General features: G+C 37.9%; 1 protein-coding gene across 3 annotated transcripts in view; it reads right to left on the bottom strand.

Annotated features, from left to right (window-relative positions):
- The window catches only part of FAM214A (family with sequence similarity 214 member A), an 88538-nt gene extending 68755 nt beyond the window's left edge, over positions 1-19783 (bottom strand). Inside the window, exons 1-2 of one of the 3 annotated variants that reach the window (XM_011230577.3) lie at positions 18809-19783; positions 18381-18497 (exon numbers count right to left, since the gene is read on the bottom strand). In XM_011230577.3, coding sequence (XP_011228879.1) covers positions 18381-18396 — 16 coding nt within the window. In that variant the 5' untranslated portion in view covers positions 18397-18497; positions 18809-19783. The other 2 variants (XM_034660956.1, XM_019804462.2) reach the window with 2 other exon arrangements.
- Positions 19784-20227: the final 444 nt, after the last annotated feature.

The following is a 20227-nucleotide window of genomic DNA, read 5'->3' as shown; positions in this document are numbered from 1 at the left end:
TTAAATCCTCACTACTAAAGATTAATGACATCGATATTTTTAAAGTTTCTTAAATAATATCACCTTTAACAACACATTTCACAATTCAACAACAAATTTGCAATGAAGACTCAATAACAGCTAAAATTTAACATTGTTAACAGTTTTGGAAATTAGGAAATATAGGGTTTTTCTCATTAGATCACTTTCTATTCAAAAACAAAATGCTATGATGTTAGGTCAGTATTGGGATAAATGAAGCCATAATAAGTTACATTAATTTCCACTCACACAGAGATTTCTAGCCATCATTATTGCTGATGATTACCGAGTGAACTGTAATATGAAATGGTAAAAATAAGCTAAGTGGCCAAACAGCAATCCAAAAATAGTGTGTTTTTAAGAGCTAAAACATTTCTTAAATTAAAATATTAAAAAGTACCTAAGAGACTTAATTGGGTTTCTCATCCTTCAAAAGATTTTGGTTTATGATGACCTAGATTAGCTCCAGAAGCAGAGCCTTGTTTACAAAATCTCAGATCTTGGAGAGAAGAAAATGTTCTAGCCTGTTTTTTGGCATCATTCACACTACATTGTTTAAAATGAGCTAGAACAGGGGTTATTTATAATCTAAGCTACTGGACAAACACTTTGTCTAATAATATCTTGTACACACACTAGTCAGACTTACTAAGTATCAAGATCAGGTATAAGAATTCATTTTAATATCCCACAGTACTCTTTATAAATTAATACCATCATTATTACATAAACAATGTGCCAAGGTGCACATGGGTTGTTGCTCTTTACCTATACCCATACCTCTTTAAAGACAAATTCTAGGATGTTGTTAATCTCCTGCTATTATATAAGAAAGAACAGTATCTTTGATTCAGTCTTAAAATCTAGAGCCATCATGCATTTTATTATTCTGCTAAAAACGATGTTTTACTAAAAGTATTTCCATGGAATTTAATGTATATTTCTTATACTTATTTGTCCCTTTGACAATCTAACTTTGTGAGATTGACTAAGAATATTTTATAGATAGAGAAATTGAACATAAAGATTAAGGCAGCTGGTGGATTACCTCGTTGAATCACCTAACCCAGGTTTAATTCCAAGTCCTATGTTTGTTTTCCATAACTACCTATCACACTTACATGTCTTTACCTCTGCTAAGTATGCCAATATTCATACAAATAACAGAATCTGCATTTTAAACTTTGGAAAACGTTAGCAGAAAGCTAGTAAAGTGAAACAGCTATAACAGAATTAAATAAACCTCATGTAGCTTTAAGAAAGACTCAATTGTTCAGTCCCCAATACTGTTTGCTTGCATTTTTAAAACTTTGCTAACTTCAGACTATTTCATATAGTCTTGTTTCCAAATAATATGACTAAACTCTCTACCATAACACTTCAAATGCTAACATATCTGAAACTGAACTAATTTTCCTCTGAATAGGACTCACCATAATTATTGCTCCCAATCCCCTAAACTTACAAACATTGGAGACAATCAAAATAGCCATTAATTATGTGCTTTTTAAGTGCCTTGTGCCATTATAACAAAATCAAGTTATATCATTATAACAAACCTATGAAATGAATACTTTTATTACCTCAATTTCAACCAATGAGGAAACTGAAGCTTAGAGAAGTTAGGTAATTTGATCAAGATTACACAGAGCAGGTGACAAAACTAGAACTTGAACTCAGGTCTTTCTAGTTCTTCTAAATGCTAAAACAATCTGTGGGATTAAATGTGCTGTCAAATTAATTTAAGGGGTTGGAACTATCACTTTCTTTTAAAAATAAAATAGGGAAAAAAAGGATCAGTTACCACCACCGAGTAAGACTAAGTAATGACTTTTGTTAGGGGGACAGACTGTTGGGATGGAGCAGCAATGTCAACTGTCTTTGTAATTGTGGGCTGACCAAAAAAAATTTAAAGCCATTGCTTCATGTGATACTGTCTCTAATTACCACCATTCCCTACCGTGTCCCCAAATAGGTATTTGGTTCAACCTTACAACATTCAACCAACATGGATTTTGAAAGCACATATTAAAGGCTGATATTAAGTTTTATTTTACTGAATAGAGTTTTAAAAAGAAGCAGTTGCTAGAGATTTCCAACCAAAATTCACACAGCTCACATGCTGCCACAACTCAGTTCCATAAACCCTTCTTTACCAGGGGTAACACTACACTACTAGAGACACAAATGCTTAGTGATCTTTAAAGATACAGAATGTACAAACCCTGTAACTTATTGCATATACCTTTTTGTGGAGAGGGAGACAGTTTTCTTTTTCCTCATTTAAATGCTATAGTCAATAGGTCAAAGCTGTTCATTTTCAACATTATTTTAGTTTGTACAATGACGTCACCCAGAAAGCTGGTGGAAAGTACTTATCATTGACTACCCTCAATAGTTTCTAGCCTTTTAGAACAGAAGGTTTTAGCTGCATTGCCCAGAGGGCAATATCAACAAGGCCTCATGAACTGAGCGCCTCAACTGAAACTTGCAATTACAGAGAAATAAATTTCCATTTCTCATTCTCCAAAACAGAATATCCAATACATACATACACACACACACACACACACACACATACACACACCCTATGTTCAAACCAAAAATATTTGAGATTACTATAAATAGAAGAGGGTAGTGGAATGTAGGAGTTCTACAGATCTGTGCAGGCCATCTGATACGCTCTTCCTCTGGGCCACTTCCCCTACTCCCCACACAGCACAGGGTAACCCTCCAGTCTTGATTTGTTTGTTGACTCAGAAAAAAAGTCAGAAAAGACGACAAGTTCCAGAGGCCATGTTAGTTCTTGCTCACCATTGCATTTCCAGCAGAGTACATCATGAGTATTTGTTTCAGAGAAAAGACGGAAAGGGATCCAAATGTCTTAACAGTAAATTCTAAAAATGTTAAGTTATTTTACTGATACATTACGTAACCACTAATTTAATATTTATCACAGAAGGCATTGTTCGTAAGATTTCAGATGACTTTGAATAAAAAGAACATTTTGTCAAAATAGGTGCATTTTGGTAAAAACATCTTAGAAATCAAGCATTTCTGAAACAAAGTCCAAGTGTCTTGTACTAAATCAAAACAGGCATTCCATGTTGTCAATCCTTTGACTTACACAAGAGTCCACACAAATTATAAAATATTATATGCAATATCCTATGGAACACAGCTGGGGCAAATTGTCTACCTAAAGCTATACTTAAGCTATTTTAAAACAGAATGAAATACAAGTTATAGAGTATACTAGTAGGACAGCAAAACAGCTAATCATTAGGGTGACCATAAAATTCTTTGTCTAAACAATGACACATTTAGAATAAAAGAAGACAATCATGAAATAGGATTGGACACAGGTAACAGGCGTAAACTAGGACCATCCCAGGTAGCATTTCCATCCCATTCCCCAAGAAAATATGAACTTCATGGTACAGTTAGAGATATAAAATGGTAACTCAATTTTTTAAAATGAGAATTTTCTTATTCCATGAAACTCACTGATGTAAGTCAAAATATGAAATTTATATTTTATATTTGAAATAATTTAGAATTATGTATCAGCTTTTCATATGCTCTTTTAAAAAAGTTAACCATGTACAACTCACTACATCCTAGCATACTTCTGTCTGAAAGGAGAAAGAAAGATCAAGTCCTAACCCACAAGGTACTGATGGTGATTAAACATGCATAGGCAGTTAAATGTTTTTTCAATTGTCTAATAAATGCCAACTCCAAATCAACCAGTGTCACAGATGTGAGGGAAGAAGTCAGATGTGTCCCAGCCCTCGGAGAACAAATATTCTAGGGAAAGAGATAATCTAATGTGAGCAAATGAAGGAAACATCAATTATGGTATATATTCTGTTCTTTCAGATTCTAAAGCATGCCAGGCACGTTCTAAATTCAAGACCCTTGCACATACTACTACTCCCTTGGCCTGGAATGTTCTTCCCCTAAATCCTTACATAGTTGGCTTCTTCACATCCTTGCCTTACTTTCTCAGAGAGGCCTTACCTAATCATCCTAACCAAAGGGGCTTTTCCCGGCCCTCGGTTAGTCACCCTCCTAGCCTTCGTTGATTCTCTTCAGAACACTTACAAGATGTACCTATTGGGGTGCTTGGGTGGCTCAGTGGGTAAAGCATCCAACTCGGTTTCCGCTCAGGTCATGACCTCAGGGTCATGAGTTTGAATCCCATGTCCAGCTCTGCACTCAGTGCAGAGTCTGCTTAATGATTTTCTCTCCCTCTGCCCCTACCTACCACCCCCCCAAATAAATAAATATATCTTTTTTTAAAAAAAGAATATGTATTTCTCTTGTTAAAGAAATGCTAATATATTAATAGGTAACATTTTATTATTTCTTCAGAATCAAATACTATTCTGAGCACTTTACATGGATTACTTCACTTAATCATTATGATAGCCCCTTTAGTACCATAACTAGCCCTGTTTTTCTTGACAAAATTAAAGACAGATTTTTCTCTGCATTTCTAAATAAGCTTACACTACTAATTCTTGACTTTAAATTTTACATTCTAATTTCTAATTTCATTATATTCTTTTTCTTTCTAGTATCTTGTTTCAAGCATAAAATATGGCCTTTCACTTTGAGTCTATTACCATTTGATTTTCTTCTAAAAGTAGGTATATTTTATTTGGAGAATAATGTTAAAATATAATCACCTAGCCTGTGTTTCTTCCAAGTTCCTTGAGGAAGGCTGATTGATCATTATGTCATTTCTGGTGCAGAACCTAGACGCAGCTGTGCTCTCTTGCTAGCGGTAGAAGTATAGACACACTACACTGGCTAGCAGGAAACCTGAGTTTTACTTTCATTGTTGGACAGGTTACTTCTTTTTCTCCGGCTCTTGTTTTCCTAACTATAAAAATGAAAAGAGACTCACACTTCCTAATGACCTTTCCAACTCTGATTTCTAGCAATAACATGAATCTCAAAGTAATTTCAGAATAACAAAAGGATTTTAGTGTCCTGAGCTTTTGGTAATGGAATTTAATCTGTACCACTATGTAACCTGAGGATTTTTTTTTTCATTGTTAGCTATTCAGAGTTCCCTGGCAGATACCTGAACTATGCAACGTAAGCTACAAGAAAAAGCACACGTCAGCGTTGTTATATGCCGGATGGTAGAAACATGCCTCCAGAACCAGCATTTAATCGACAGTTACTAAGATTTGAACACATTTCCCCAAAGGCATAGGTATATTCCTTATCCCAACTTCTGAATGAGTATTCCAACTTAAGAACACATGTTTCAGACAAACAATTTTTAAGGAGTTATGAATGATGGGATCTAAGATTTCCTGCTTTATGCTCTCTCTACCACAATACACTGAACAAATCCCTCCTATGGCCAAAAAAATTTTTTTCTTGAAGCTTTGATGCGAAAATGTTTATTTGGTTGGATGGCGGGGAGGAGACATGTCCATTCCCTCCTTAACACAGGTAGGAAAACTTATTCAGTATTGGGGGGATCTCCTTACTCCCATAGTTCACATGTGGTTGGAAGATACAAAGGTCTCTAATTCCAGAGTTTATGACGTTCCTGCCAGCAAATGTCTGAAATGAGAGAAAAATTTCCAATTTTATCCTGTTTTTCTCCTATTTGCTGTAACACACAGCTGCTTTAGTGCAATTTAACTATTCTGACAAAAGAGTATCATAAAACAATAGCTATGGCATTGTCAGTATTGTTAATATTCCCAAGAATTTTCACAGAAGGGAACACTAATACCTCAAATATTACAAAGAATGGTGGCAACAGGGAAAAATCATGGAGAAGAATAAAGATTAGCCAACAACACAGATGAGTGTCAGGTAATTTTTATGATACCAGGTCATAATGTAATTTTGAAAGCTATAAACTGATTTTAAGACTGCCAGATACTCAATAATAATTCTTGGCTGGTTTATAATGAAATTAAATAACAGAAATATACGGTTAAGGGTACCTGGCTGGCTTAGAGGAGTGTGTGACTATTGATCTCAGGGTTGTGAGTTCAAGCCCCACATGGGGTGTAGAGATTAAATAAATAAAACTTAAAAAAAAAATACTGCCAAATTATTCTTCCAAAAAGTTCTTTTTAATCAGACCAAACTCTTAATGGTGCCTCACTATCAAGTGAATGGAGCTCAAACCCCTTGGTGTGACATTCAAAACCCTAATTTTCCTCATTCCTAAGTAACTCCTACCCAATTCATGTTAGTCTACCTGCTATTCCCTGAACATCTTAATTGCTCAGATTGTCCTCTCTTCCAGTCCTCCCTGTCTCAATTTCTGAAACTTCTACCTATCCCAAACATACCTGCCTCATGACTCTCTATACAGCTGTTGTCTCTGACAAAGAGTCTGTGCCATGAAATTAATCACCCCAGCTGAAATTATTTCCTACAAACTCTGGTGGTAGACATTTTTACCATTTATTCAGTTATCAAGTGTCTTATGTTTGTGTAGTTATTTCATTTGATCCTCTAATAACTTTGAGAAGTGGGCATATATCTTCCCATTTAGAAACAAAAACGGATACTGGAGAGTTAATTCTTAGGGTTATAAAACTAACAAATCACAGGGAAAAAAAGCATAAAATTTTCCAGCAGTAATGAGTTTTATGGTATATCACAAAAATACTAAAATTCATGCAAACATTCATTTAAGAATAAATATTTATTGAGCAGCTACTAAATGTCAGGCATCAGTCCACACATCGGGAAACACAGCAGTGAACAAACATCACTAAGTCCCTGCCCTCATGAAGCTTACATTCCTATTGGGGAGAAAAACAAAAAAGTAAATAAATAAATATAGAACATCAGGTCAAGCAGTGATATGGACTACGAAGAAGAGTAATGCAGTATAGAGAAAATAAAAGAGCTGTACTTTTCATAGGATGGTCAGGAAGTCTTCTTTGAGGAGGTGACAACTGAACACAAAGTCAAATGAAGGAAAGGGTCATGAGACATATATTCCAGAAGGGGACAGCAAATGCTAAGGCCCCACGATGTCAATGTGCTTGTGGTGATTGAAGAACAAGATCACTGTGCCAAGAGTGCAGGAACCTTAGAACACTAAAAAAATGAGGTCAGAGAGGTAGCCTGAGGCTTTAGGATTAAAAACAGAATTCCTCCCAATTCAAATAGAATTCTTTTCAATCAAAAAAAAAAATCTTGGAATTTCATCAATACTCACTAGTCTCTTTATTTTGTCCAAGTGATTTTTTTAAAAGCTAAATAAAATAAGGAAAAATCTACAATATCTTAACTGTCCTATATACATGACCTAATTTTTTTCCTCAAACACCAATTCTTTTACTCACTTCTACCTTTACATATTCTTACAGTATAATCTAAACCTTTCTAAACGTTGTTCAGTATCAGGGTCTAACTTTTCTGTAACAGGAAGCAATTTACTTCCTTAAAAGGCAACATGACTAAAGACGATATTGGGATAACTTGAGAAATGTGAATATAAACTGTACATAAGATATTAGCATTGTGCCAGTGCCAGTGTTTGATTCCTCGAGTAGGATAAATGCATTGAAGGTATGCAGGAGAATATTCTTACTTTTAGGAGGTACATGCAGTGCTGTTAATGGTAAATGTCTAACAACTGGCTCTGGAGAGGGAAAAAACCTGGTTTACAGCATTGCCAATTCCCATGTTGTAAATGGCCACTACTGAGGATTACAAGCAACTAACTTGATTCAGAAAGGGGAAGAAATGTACACAGTCAGCTTTCACATACTGATACCGGTCGGTTCCATGTTGAAGTACTCAGGGTGAAGTGTCATGTCTACAACTTACTGTCAAATTATAAAAACAAAAAATAAAAATGAAAACCACCCTGTGGCTACCTATCTAATCTACCCACCTACCTACTGAGAGAGAGAAAACAAAAGTGGTAAGATGTTCACAATTAACCTATGAAAAGGTATGACTCAACTTTTCTGTGGGATCAAATTTTTTTAAAATTAGATATAAATTATAGAGCAAGCAATGTAGGAAGCTTAAAGAAATCTATAGTCAATTCTTTTGTAAAATGATTAAATCAGAATATTGTGCATCAGTAACCTTTCATCAAGTACACCAAATATGATACAGAGTTTTAACCTAAAGTTATTTTTAAGAAAACCATCTCTTGAGGGCACTTGTCATGACGGGTACTCAGTGTTATACTCTAAGTGATGAATCACTAAATTCTATTCCTGAAACCAATATTACAGTATGTTAACTAACTAAAATTTAAATAAAAATTTGGGGGAAAAAAGCAATTTGCCAATATTAAGTGCTAAAATTACATACTCTTTTACTATTATAAATTTAGATAGAACTAACCCACTAGAGGGACACATGGGTGCCTCAGTTGGTTAAGTGTCCAACTCTTAATTTCAGCTCAGGCCATAATTTCTCTCTCCCTCTGCTCCCCACCCCTGCTCATGCTTGCTTGTTCTCTCTCTCAAAAACAAAAAGGAAAGAAAGAAAAGGAAAGAAAAAAGAAAGAAAAGAAAGGAAGAAAAGAAAAGAAAAGAAAAGAAAAGAAAAGAAAAGAAAAAAGAAAAAGTATGATATCACTTCACAAAAGAAAATTGCTAATTTGGTTAAAAAATGTAAAAGAGGGGTGCCTGGGTGGCTCCATCGTTAAGCGTCTGCCTTCGGCTCAGGGCGTGATCCCAGCGTTCTGGGATCGAGCCCCACATCAGGCTCCTCCGCTGGAAGCCTGCTTCTTCCTTTCCCATTCCCCCTGCTTGTGTTCCCTCTCTTGCTGGCTGTCTCTACCTCTGTCAAATGAATAAATAAAAAAAAAAAATCTTAAAAAAAAAATGTAAAAGAATTTTCTAGATGTGAGGATAAGCTTTATAAATGGCCTGATTTCAGATACTGATAACCAATTTTAATTCCATTCAAGAATATATACGTTTGTTAAGTGGGAAAATAAAAATGGAAACTTCATATTAATTTAAAATGTTAATCCTCAATGATAAATCAGTTGTGCTCCCAAAGGGATGTTTGGCTTTTTGTGTTTTTTTTTAAGATTTATTTATTTTAGAAAGAGACAGAGACAGAGCACATGAGTGGGACGAGGGGTAGAAGGAGAGGAAGACAAGCAGACTCCCCACTAAGCAGGGATCCCAAGGTGGGGCTCAATCCCAGGACCCTGAGATCATGACCTGGCCTGAAATCAGGAGTTGGATGACTGACTGAGCCAGCCAAGTGCCCCACAAAGGGATAAGTTTAAGTCCAAATAATGGTCATGCTTGGAATAAATATTATTACTTATTAATAGTGTGAATTATGACTAGATTCCCAGGCTAGCCTACCAAAGGTTTTTTAACCTACAATGACCATTACTTGCAGCATTATGGAAGAAGTCTGAATTCAAAGTAGAAGGGCCCATGCTCCAAGCACTAAATCAATCCTGGGTAATATTCTGAAATGAAGAAAAAAACCAATTTGGGGCACCATCTCAGTTTAATATTTTCAACCTCCCCCCAGTGTCCACCTCTGCTTCAATCTCTTTACCCTAACGCTGCTCTAAATGTTCACTATGGTGTATTATCACCCAGAAATAGTTGGTGTGTTCCAATTACCTACTTTTCTTCTCACTGCACAGACATCACAGATGTGTAGCTCAATGCTGGTTTTGAGTTCCTCTAGTTGTATATTGCAGAATACAAGTTTCAGAGTAACAAACAATAAGGATCTGTTGATCTCTTATGCCTGTAATGACTAGTCTTCACAACAGAGCATGAAAACACTCATTTGCTCAGTGCAGCTGATTTAAGCTGTGTATCCCTGGAAGTAAAACACTTACCAATCCCTATCCTGTGCTAGGCATATACGAGGGTGCTGAACCACAGATTCTCAGTTCATCTCTACCACAGTCCTTAAGGCTGATGGTGTTAGAACGAAAGACCTTAAGTTCAGGCAGGCTACGTAATTTGTTCAAGGTCATTTGTCTGGTTAATTGCTGAAGTTACAATTTCTATCTGTCTGACCCCCAAGCCTTAGGATTTTAACTCTTCCTGCTCTATACCATGCTGTTAAAAAGGACCCAGTGAGCTAATTTTATACCAAAATATGGTCATCATTTCAATATTCCCTAAAAATGTTTAAATATACATTTATTAATCTAAGTGAATCTCTAGTTGGTATAATTTCAGTCAGGAGACAGATAACTTTAAAAATAGTAAAAATCAGGCACATTGTGAATGGATGTTTAGACTAAGTGTCCCCAACTAAGATGCAGTTAGCTGAGCTTAGGAGCACCTGGCCCGTGGGTCATCTACACAAATGACTATGCCCACTGGGTAAACTAGTCATAGTCAACATACATAGCACTTCACAGCTTATCAAGTTCTTTGACACATAATCTCACCTAAAGCTCAGAAGCAACACTCTGAGCCCAGTACACTTTACAGAAGAGAAAACAGGTGTAGGACTTGACCCTAGAATAGAACTGTAAGTGACAGAATGGGTCCTGAATCTAAACCCTAAATCCTTTTGAGTCTTTTTCTATTAACCTACCCAACCTCTTGTACTCATAAACCTGAAGTTCTTCGACCAATTTAACCTCTCTCCCTAGAGAAATAGCCAACAGGAACAAATTCTGCATGATGGGTGGATGGCAGAGAGCTTCTAGCAAATGTTTGTGGGTGGATCATTTGTTAATCAGATGTGTACAAACAGGGACCACCTATACCAAATAACATTCGCCTACTCCTTTGTTATTTTACAACACAGTGTTTTAATTCAATGAGATTTATTCAATTTAAAAATATAACCTTCCTTTAAGTTATGGGCAAATGTATTTAAAATTTTTTTAATTGTGCATAAAGTTGTGATAATAGCCTAATAGTCAATAATTCAAACAAATCCCTAAACTGGCAGAATTTCACTAGGTGTGAGTACAACAATCAGTGATTGCTGACCTCTGCTTCTACTCCTATTTACTCCAACAACACTTAGAAACACTAGTCATTCATTCGTTCACCAAATGTATATTAAGCACCTCCCTTCACCTACACTGAATCTACAATATATAAGGATATCTGCTAGGTGATGGTAACACAGCTGAACAAGAGACAAGGTTCTTGGCCTCAGGGAACTTAAAATCTAGTTGTGGGGACAAACAATAAACAAAAAATTACAAAATGTGGGGCTCCTGGGTGGCACAGCGGTTAAGCGTCTGCCTTCAGCTCAGGGCGTGATCCCAGAGTCCTGGGATCGAGCCCCACATCAGGCTCCTCCGCTATGAGCCTGCTTCTTCCTCTCCCACTCCCCCTGCTTGTGTTCCCTCTCTCGCTGGCTGTCTCTATCTCTGTCGAATAAATAAATAAAATCTTTTAAAAAAAAATTACAAAATGTGGTAAATTCTGTGAAGGAAACAGAGTGCTGAGACAGAACAACAAAGGACATCTAGTTTAATACATATAACAGCAGCTAACATTAATTGTGCACTTTAGATAGTGCAGTCAGAGAAAGCCTCTATGAAAAATGACGTTTAAGCCAAGATGGGAAGGAGCCATCCATTTGATGCCTGGAGAGAAAGGCTTTTTAGAGGAAGAAGGAATAGTCCATACAAAGCCCTGAATGATAATCAAAAACCTACAAGGTAGTCAGTGAGGCTGGGCATGGTGAACAAGGAGAAAAAATTGCAAAAAACCTTATTACTGGATGAATATCTTTCATATAAAAAGGAAAATGTGAAAAAACTCAACTTGGATTTTTGCTAAGTATCATTAGCATTACACATCGATCACTAATATTTTGACTTGGTACTAGCATTGTTACCCAGTTTATCCTGTTTCAGTTTAATATGAAAGTCTGAAATAACGAAGGAACTATTCTGATTTTTCATTCATTTGAGCAAAGACAGAATTAACTATTGAAAAATTGACTTTGGTTTACATACTGAAAAAGAAGTACTGTCCCAGGTACTACAATTCTGCTTTCTCACTACAAAAAAAGATCAATATTAAGTTAGAATTCTAAGTTTGATATTACCTCAGTTGTTTTTTTTTTTTTTACATATTACCTTAGTTTTTTAATACCCTCAGCCTCAAATGGGGGGGGGGGCATTCCCGTAACTAGATACAAAGTTGAGAAGACAAAAAAGTAAATAAAATCATTTAATCATTTTTTTCTATACTTGCTCACAATGTAGAATGCTCAGGTTCCATGGCTTTCTTCACTTTTTGAAAAGGAAATCACCTTTTAAATCATGCGCCCTATATACACACATTAGCCTCTCAAGTCTGCCTTCCAATTATCTTTTTTCTCAAGCTTCAAAGAAATGACAGTGTTCCATCCACTGAATCATTTCCTTCTTACTAGATGACTGGCAAAAACATAGACAGGGAATGTCTATATCCACCCCGTTAGTGTCTAATTTCAGAAGTTATATCAAGTCAGCAATTATTTAACAGCTACTAATGTGTCAAGACCATCAGTGTAAATGGAGGATAGACCAAGAGTAACTTGTGAATGCAGATCACGGTGTGTTTACAAAATATGTACAGTTGAATTAGCCCCTTTTTGTCCTCCCCAGCTTTCTCTAAAGAACTGACTTCTTAGAGTATGTCACATAATAACAAAAGCAGTTCATATCTGAATGTTTACTATGTGACAGCCATAGTTCTAAGCACCTTAAATACATTTATTTAATCCTGAAAATAACCCTAAGTAAGGTACTATTACTTCCCCCATTGTAAAGATGAAGAAGGCGAGGCAGAGAAGATAAGTTTTCCAAGATCACAATACTTACCAGAACTATTTTGTGTTTTCCGCAAGCCAGTTTGGTACCAGTATTTTTATAATATTTTAACATAACTCATTGCTGTTACCCATCAGAGGATTAAGAGTATATATTTGAGCCTGTTTCAAATCTGGGTGAGCCCTCTTGTTAGCTGTGTGACCTTGGGTAGCTTACCAAATCTCTCTCTTTGACTCAGTTTCATTGATCTATAAAATGGAGATGACAAAAGCATCTACTTCCTTGAGCAACTGTGAAGATGACATGAATTATACATGTAAACTACTTGGAACACTGCCTGGCACATAGTATGTACAAGAGTTAGCTATTACTATTAACATTACCACCACCACCTCCACCTGGGAATTTCATAAAAGGCTGCTCAACTTAATCTAGTCAACATTTCTTTTCCTCAGACATCTGTCATTTCTCTTGTTTGGTTTACATTGGCTAACAATGAACTATTTTAAACAAATAAGCAAGGCAACTAGTTCCCTTGCTCTTATTTTTTTTCTAAGTCTTACCAGTTCTTTCCTCCTATCTCTGTTGTCTAGGAAGGAACTGCTTGAGGCTAACAGGGTTGCAGCATACCCTAAGCAAGTTCATAAGCTGCTGTAATACTAAAGCTAAAACCTAAACTTTTATTATAATAAAAAGGAGGGGGTGGGGGTCTCTTAATTCACTAGGCTGCTATAACAAAATACCAAAAACTAAGTGGTTTATAAATCACAAAAACTTATTTCTCACAGATCCAGAGCCTGGGAGATCCACAATTAAGGCACCAGCAGATTCAGAATCTGGTGAGAGCTAGCCAGCTCATAGATGACTGTCTTTTCACCGTAACTTCAGATGATGGAAGGGCTTTCTTAGGCCACTTTTATAAGGGCACTAATGCCATTCAGTAGGTCTCCATCCTTATGACCTAATCACCTCTCGAAGGCTCCACCTCCTACCACCATCACTTTGCGCGGTTAGGATTTCAACACATGAGTTTGGTGGGGGATGGGGGGAGGAGACATAAACATTCAATCTATAACAGGGGAAACTGTTAACTTCAAAAAACATCTAATTGTTTGGTATTTTATTTGTGGAACAGGTTTTACACCAATAGTGTTTGAGAATCATAAATGGCCTATAATATGCATTGAAATATGAATTGAAACAGTATGTTTAAATTGTTAATTTCTCGATGATTTACTAGATTTTATAGGTCTTAGCCTTTTGTAATTGCTGATAAGCTCAGATAACATCCTTAGATATGTCTGGTGAAAAAACTGTTTCTAACCAAAGCATAAAGCATAGCAAGCTAACATTTATTTTTAAAATAAAAAGATTTTGATTCTACTTAGATTTTCATACAATACCAAAAATTTAGGACTTTAGAAATACCACCTTTTAACACAAATAATTATTAAACATTAAAAACATAAAATATTTTGTTTCTATGCTTTATACTTCTAATACTGGGCATTCAATATCTATCTACGTCTAGGTCCAAACTTTGTATTCTTGAGTATAAAGTAGAATAACATTGCTGAACCTCCCAGCTGCCTGGCTCTGATCAGCAGTTAATGCATTTATTAGATTTAAAAATCTATTCCTAGGAAGCTTAGTCCACCTATTCCTCCCCCATTTTAAGCTATAATTATAATTACAAATGACAGTATAAAGAAATTATACATATGTGAAGCATCCTTTCATAGCTTTTATATTTTCTCAGATGACTATATTTTAAAAGCTGATTAAATCTGCTTGAACCTTAGCACTATGAATGCTCAACAAAACAAAAGAGCATGAGGTTATATTGCACATTTATTTCCTTTCCTCTGTTGAACATTATTTTGTAACTGGCCAACCATTAAGCATCTAAAATGTCTTTTTTTTTTTTAAGTTTTATTTATTTATTTATTTATTTGAGAGAGAGAGAGAGAGAGAAAACGCAAGCAGGTTGAGAGGCAGATGGAGAAGCAGACTCCCTGCTGAACAGGGAGCCCAATGCGGGGCTCGATCCTGGGACTCCAGGATCATGACCTGAGCTGAAGGCAGATACTTAACCAACTGAGCCACCCAGGTGTCCCGAGCATCTAAAATGTTTCAACATGATAAAAGGTACCATTTATTTGAAACCTACTATGTGCTAACCACTGTCATATTTCATTCTAACAACTATGAGAAATTGGAATTATTCTCATTGTACACAGAACCTGAGACTCTCAGGGATTAAGTGATTAGGTGAAGATTACCTAGCTAACAAGTAATGGAACAAGGACATAAACATATATCTGATGTGCTAATGATAACAGCAAAGATTCATCTTTGGCTACACTGCCCAAGTAATGTTATATAACTACTTTAAAATTTTAAAAAAATATTTTTTAGGGGAGCCTGGGTGGCTTAGTTGGTCAAACATCCAACTCTTGATTGTGGCTCTGTTCATTATCTCAGGGTTGTGAGACCTAGGCCTGGTGGGGCTTGGTGCTGCTCATGGAGCCTGTTTAAAATTCTCTCTCCCTCTCTCTCTGCCCCTCCCCCCCAATTTTTTTGTTTTTGTTTTTATTTTTCTTTTTTACCTCAGACTGTGGTAAAATACTATTAACTACTGTGAAATGTAGCCTTTATCCTATACAGTAACATCTTAATTATCTGAAAGTACAGTAGGAGCTCTCCTAAGTGACTTTTCCTTAATCAGATCCACCAATGCTTTCCATAGCCTCCATAAAAGCAAACTGGCAGACAATCTCAGCGAATAGGGTACTTTCCAGTTGTCTGCACATTTCTTTTTCTACTAGTTGAATTGTATGCTTAACTGGAATCTGGTGTTTGTACTCAAAAGTTGTTTATACCACCCTATTTATAATAACTAATTTATTTAAATATTATATAAACCAATGAAATGAGTACAAAAAAGTTATTTCTGTGACAAATGCTGAATGCTTTGGAAAGAACATATTTGATGAACATATATTCCTTCTTCCTCCAAAACAATTTCCTATTGACTTCTGTGTACACAAGACACATATAAAATTCTGTGAAACATTAACAAATAATTTTAAAATGTTTTTAAATGTAAAAGATATCATCCTCAGATTGCTCTGAAAGTCTTATTCTACTTTTAAGAAATCAAAACTAGAAATCTCAGGGGAAGGGAGGTGGTGACTAGAAATCTTAGGTGTATATTACTGGTGTGATTTATACAAGAAAGATCATACATAGCTCTGAGAAACATATCCCATTTTACCTCTCTAAAGAACCTTGAGCCTAGATAAAAAGACAGGTGAAATAATTAAAGCTGTTATTTTTATGGTTCTTCACTTAAACCGACTTTTTTTAACTAGCCAACCAATGACTTATTTAGAAACTCCCTGAAGCGCAGCTGTATCCTGCTAAGCAAATATCTCAGTCTCTCTCTACACTGGAATTCACATACTTCACTCAGATTCTGAAAGAAATCTGAAGGGTTCTCCTATTTACTCGTATTTTATAGAGAACTCAGTGTTAAGTATGGCTACTGAGTTCTCTAGCCCAGAGACTAAAAGCAGGGAAATTAAATGGAGGCAAGAATAAACATTTTAACAACAAAGACTGTTGACAGCATGAGAATTTAAAAATCAGATCTTAACAACAACAACAAAAAAAGGCGAAGTGATTTAAGCTAGAGGCAAAAAAAAAAAAAAGCTCATAAATTTAAATTCTCTATAGGGCATTTCTACCCCTATTTTAGAGGTCTGCCCACATATCATATTACAATTGAAAATATATTTTTGGCATTTAAAGAGTAAAGTTTTAATTATACATAAAATTCACAGTTTCTTAGACACCAATGTAGGAAAAAAAATGAAATATTACTGTCATCTAGCTAAGTACTGCCCATCATTGTGCCTTTGCAACCACAGGTCAAGAAATCAATTCAGTGGGTTGTGACAGCAAATTTTAAAAACAGAAGTAGAACAGAAAATACAAGACCATACTCACATAGTAAGGGTATGTTTTGTGAAAAGCTTATTTCTGTTTATCTATACTATTTTGTAAAATAAAAGATATTACTCTAAGGCCATGGGCCTAAAAACCCATATTATTATTATTATGAAATAGAGTCTCAATACTAAAGTTGCAATTCTATCATTTTTACATCATAATGCTAAAGAAAGCTAAAATTTTAAAAAGTTACTTCTGAGTTTTAATGAATAAATGTATTTATTTTTCCTAGTAATCAGTATTTGTGTGTACGTGTGTATATACCCCTATAGCATATATAAACACACATGCACACACATAACATTTTATTGTGTTTGGTACTAGTTTTGGCTAAAATAGAGATGTGTGCAATTATTTTTTAAGCTGCTTACAACCTTAAAGCAAATTTTAACAACAACAAGTCCAAAACAAATAGCAACTTTGATTTTATTTGCTTGTTTATTCTGACATGCAATTATTGATCTTAGGGCCATTTTTCCAAAGTCACCAATATAATCTAGGAGTTTCAACTTGCCATTCTACACAAGCAACCTCCTTAGTAACAATACACTTGATAGTATTTTCATGCATACATAGCTGATTTTAAGAAACAGCCAAACACTTAAAACTAATTTAAGCCACTAACTTAAGTATGGCTTTCTCCACTTCTTTCCAGTGCATTTTAAAAGACACCATTACCAAAGACATATTTTAACTAGAAAATAAAATTTATCTTTTAATACACTTTGAAAAAAATATGGGAATAACCAGTTTATTACATAGCTTTTTAAAAATAAGCATTTAATTCACAGGAGGATAAATTAATATTTCCAATCTTAAAGGCTCAACTCTGTCATTTAGTCCAGCTCCCTACCAAATACAAAAATACTCTTCCAACAGTGTTGCTTGGAATCAAACCCCCATCTGACTGAAAAGTCTTCACTCCTAACTACTACTATATTAATAATCTTCTCAACTTGGTCCTTGCCATTAATCAAAAGAAGACTGATAAATTAGTTTTTAATTCCGTTGAAGTCCTTGAAAAACAGAGTATGCACTATTCTAATAAATCCCGAAAATACAGGTTTAGAAAGGAAATGACCCATTTACTTACACCGATATTTAAATAAGGCCCTGGAGTACTTTGCAAACTTTCAAAGTTTGCCTAAAGCATAAAAATCAGCTAATAAAAGCAATAACCATAAAACAGTGTTTGTCAACTCAATCTTAAATTCTCTCAATTTATCAGGTTCAAATTCTCAAGTTGAAAAAGTCTGTAAACTAATTTAAAGTTGAAGCTAGATTGACTCTACCTAAAAATTAGTAATGTAAATCTAAAATGATGTCAACTACTGAGCCTAAGATATGTTATTCTTGATCATCACATTTTGAGTTACACTAGAGTATCTCTCGAAACTACTACTTTACACTTTTAAAGAATATATCCTCCCACCTAGAACCTAACTTTCCTTCCACGTGCCCTTCTCTATCTCACCAGCTGGAACCTGTAACAGAAACAAGTAGTCACATGTAATAGACAAAGAATTGATCCTGCCACAAAATTAGGTTAACACTTACAAAATGGGGCACAGAAAGAAAAAAAAAATCCTTCTTAAATATCATTTACCTCGGTCTGGCTTCATTTTCACATCCAATTTCCACCCACGGTGCTGTGAAATACACTTGTGGGTTCTTTCAACAGGTTTGCCGCTGATTCTGTGGCTACCGCTCCGTTTTCAAAATGCTAAAAGGGACCAAAATAAAATTAATCTAGTCCTGCTCCGACACCCGGACCTTGCAAGAAACCTACTGTTAACAGGCCTCTTCCTGGCATAACTGCGGTGACAGCACCATCAGGAGCTCTGAAAAAAGCAAAACTCTGTGCACCGCCTCCCCATCTCCTCGGGCCCCAGCACCCCTCTTCCCCGCCCGTGTGCTCTCCAGGCCAAAGTGTCCTTCCTTGACACAGCGTCTCTGAACCAAAGAAAGATCTATTTATAACCTGGACGTACAGGCAAGGAGAAAAAAAGGTTCAAGCAACACAAGCTAACTAACCCCTTTGTAAAAAATGCCGCTGGGAACAGTGGCACCTCCGCAGTGTCTGGTATAGAAATTCTCCGTCCTGGTGCTTGGGCGCAGGAAACTCTTCAAGACCCCTAGCGCCTCGCCAGGAGCTCCGCCCGCCCCGCAGGGCCTCACCTGTATAATTACCCTCTGGCTAGCCTTCCTGTGGCAACCGCGGCCAAGTTTACACAATAAAAGGGTCAGAAAGAAACGCGAGTCATCTCCTCGCGCCCAGCCCCCAGCCCCAAACGAACTCTACTCTACTGGGCTGTCCCGGCTCGCCCCCGACCCAGCCCCCAGCCTGCGTGGCCAGGCCTGAGGTCGGCCCCAGGACGGGTGTTTACGGCTGGGCGCTCGCCCCTGCTCGGCGCAGCCTGCCCTCTGCGGGCCCCTTCCGTCCCTCCACGGCCCCGGATTTCCTTCAGCCCCGCCGCACCGAGCGCAGCGCCGGCCCCTCTCCCCGCCCGAGAGTTGTTTTCATGGCTCCCTCCGCCGACCTCTGCTGACTAACTCGCTCTCCTCTCCCGTCCCAAACCCTCCTCCTGTTGGCACTTCTCTCCGCCGCTCACCCAGTGGCTCACATCACACTCCCACCTCAGACCCGAGGCTCCGAGAGGCGCAGGGCCGGCGAGAGCGGAGTGTGGCGCGCAGCGGCCCCCCGGGCTGCGTTAGAGGACCATGGGGGCCCGAGACCACAAGCCCGACGCGGCTCCCCGGCGCCCCTGTGGCCATCCACCCCCGCCTCAGCCGCCGCCTCGCTCCGCTCCCAGCGCTCAGCCCGTCCCCCTGCCCGACTCGCACCCGAGCCCCGCGGCCCCTGGGCTTCGCCCGCCCGTCGCCCCGGCCGGCCCGCTTGCCCCGCGCCTCTGCCAGCTCCTCGCCCGCCCGCTGTCTCTAGCTCTGGCGCCCCAGCTCCCGATCCCCCTCGCTCGCCCAGTTCTTTCTCTGCTGTTTGCCCTGTCAAAACACTGCCCGGGTCACGTGTCCCAACAACAGCCAACCCACCGCTCGTCACTTCCTCCCCAGCGGCCTCTGCGGCGGGCGCCCGGTTGTTATGGTAACACCCCGCGCGCCCCGGGGCGGTAGCCCGGGGGGCCTGGGTTTCCGCGCAGGTGCCGGCGGCTGCAAGGGCTCGGGGGATGGCAGCTGCGAGGGGCCGGCAGAGCCCGGGAGGCTGGAGAGGCCCCGGGCGCTGCGACCGCGCTCGGGCCCTGCCCGCGCTGAGAGCCAGCTGCGGTGCGTCTGGGACCAGGAACCGGAGCTGCGCTATTAGAGCACGGGGTAACTGGGGAGATGTCATCCAGGGCCTGCCCCAGACGTGAAGGATAATTATAGTCTCCTCCTCCTCCACTTGGGATATTGGCTCTGGCTTGTGACCGAGCCCGATTGGATTGCAGCACATGGTGGAAC

This window comes from Ailuropoda melanoleuca, chromosome 5, assembly GCF_002007445.2.
Source record: "Ailuropoda melanoleuca isolate Jingjing chromosome 5, ASM200744v2, whole genome shotgun sequence".
NCBI classification, from domain to species: Eukaryota; Metazoa; Chordata; class Mammalia; order Carnivora; family Ursidae; genus Ailuropoda; species Ailuropoda melanoleuca.
The sequence above is the reverse complement of the archived record's forward strand: the minus strand, read 5'-3'. Positions and strand labels throughout refer to the sequence as shown.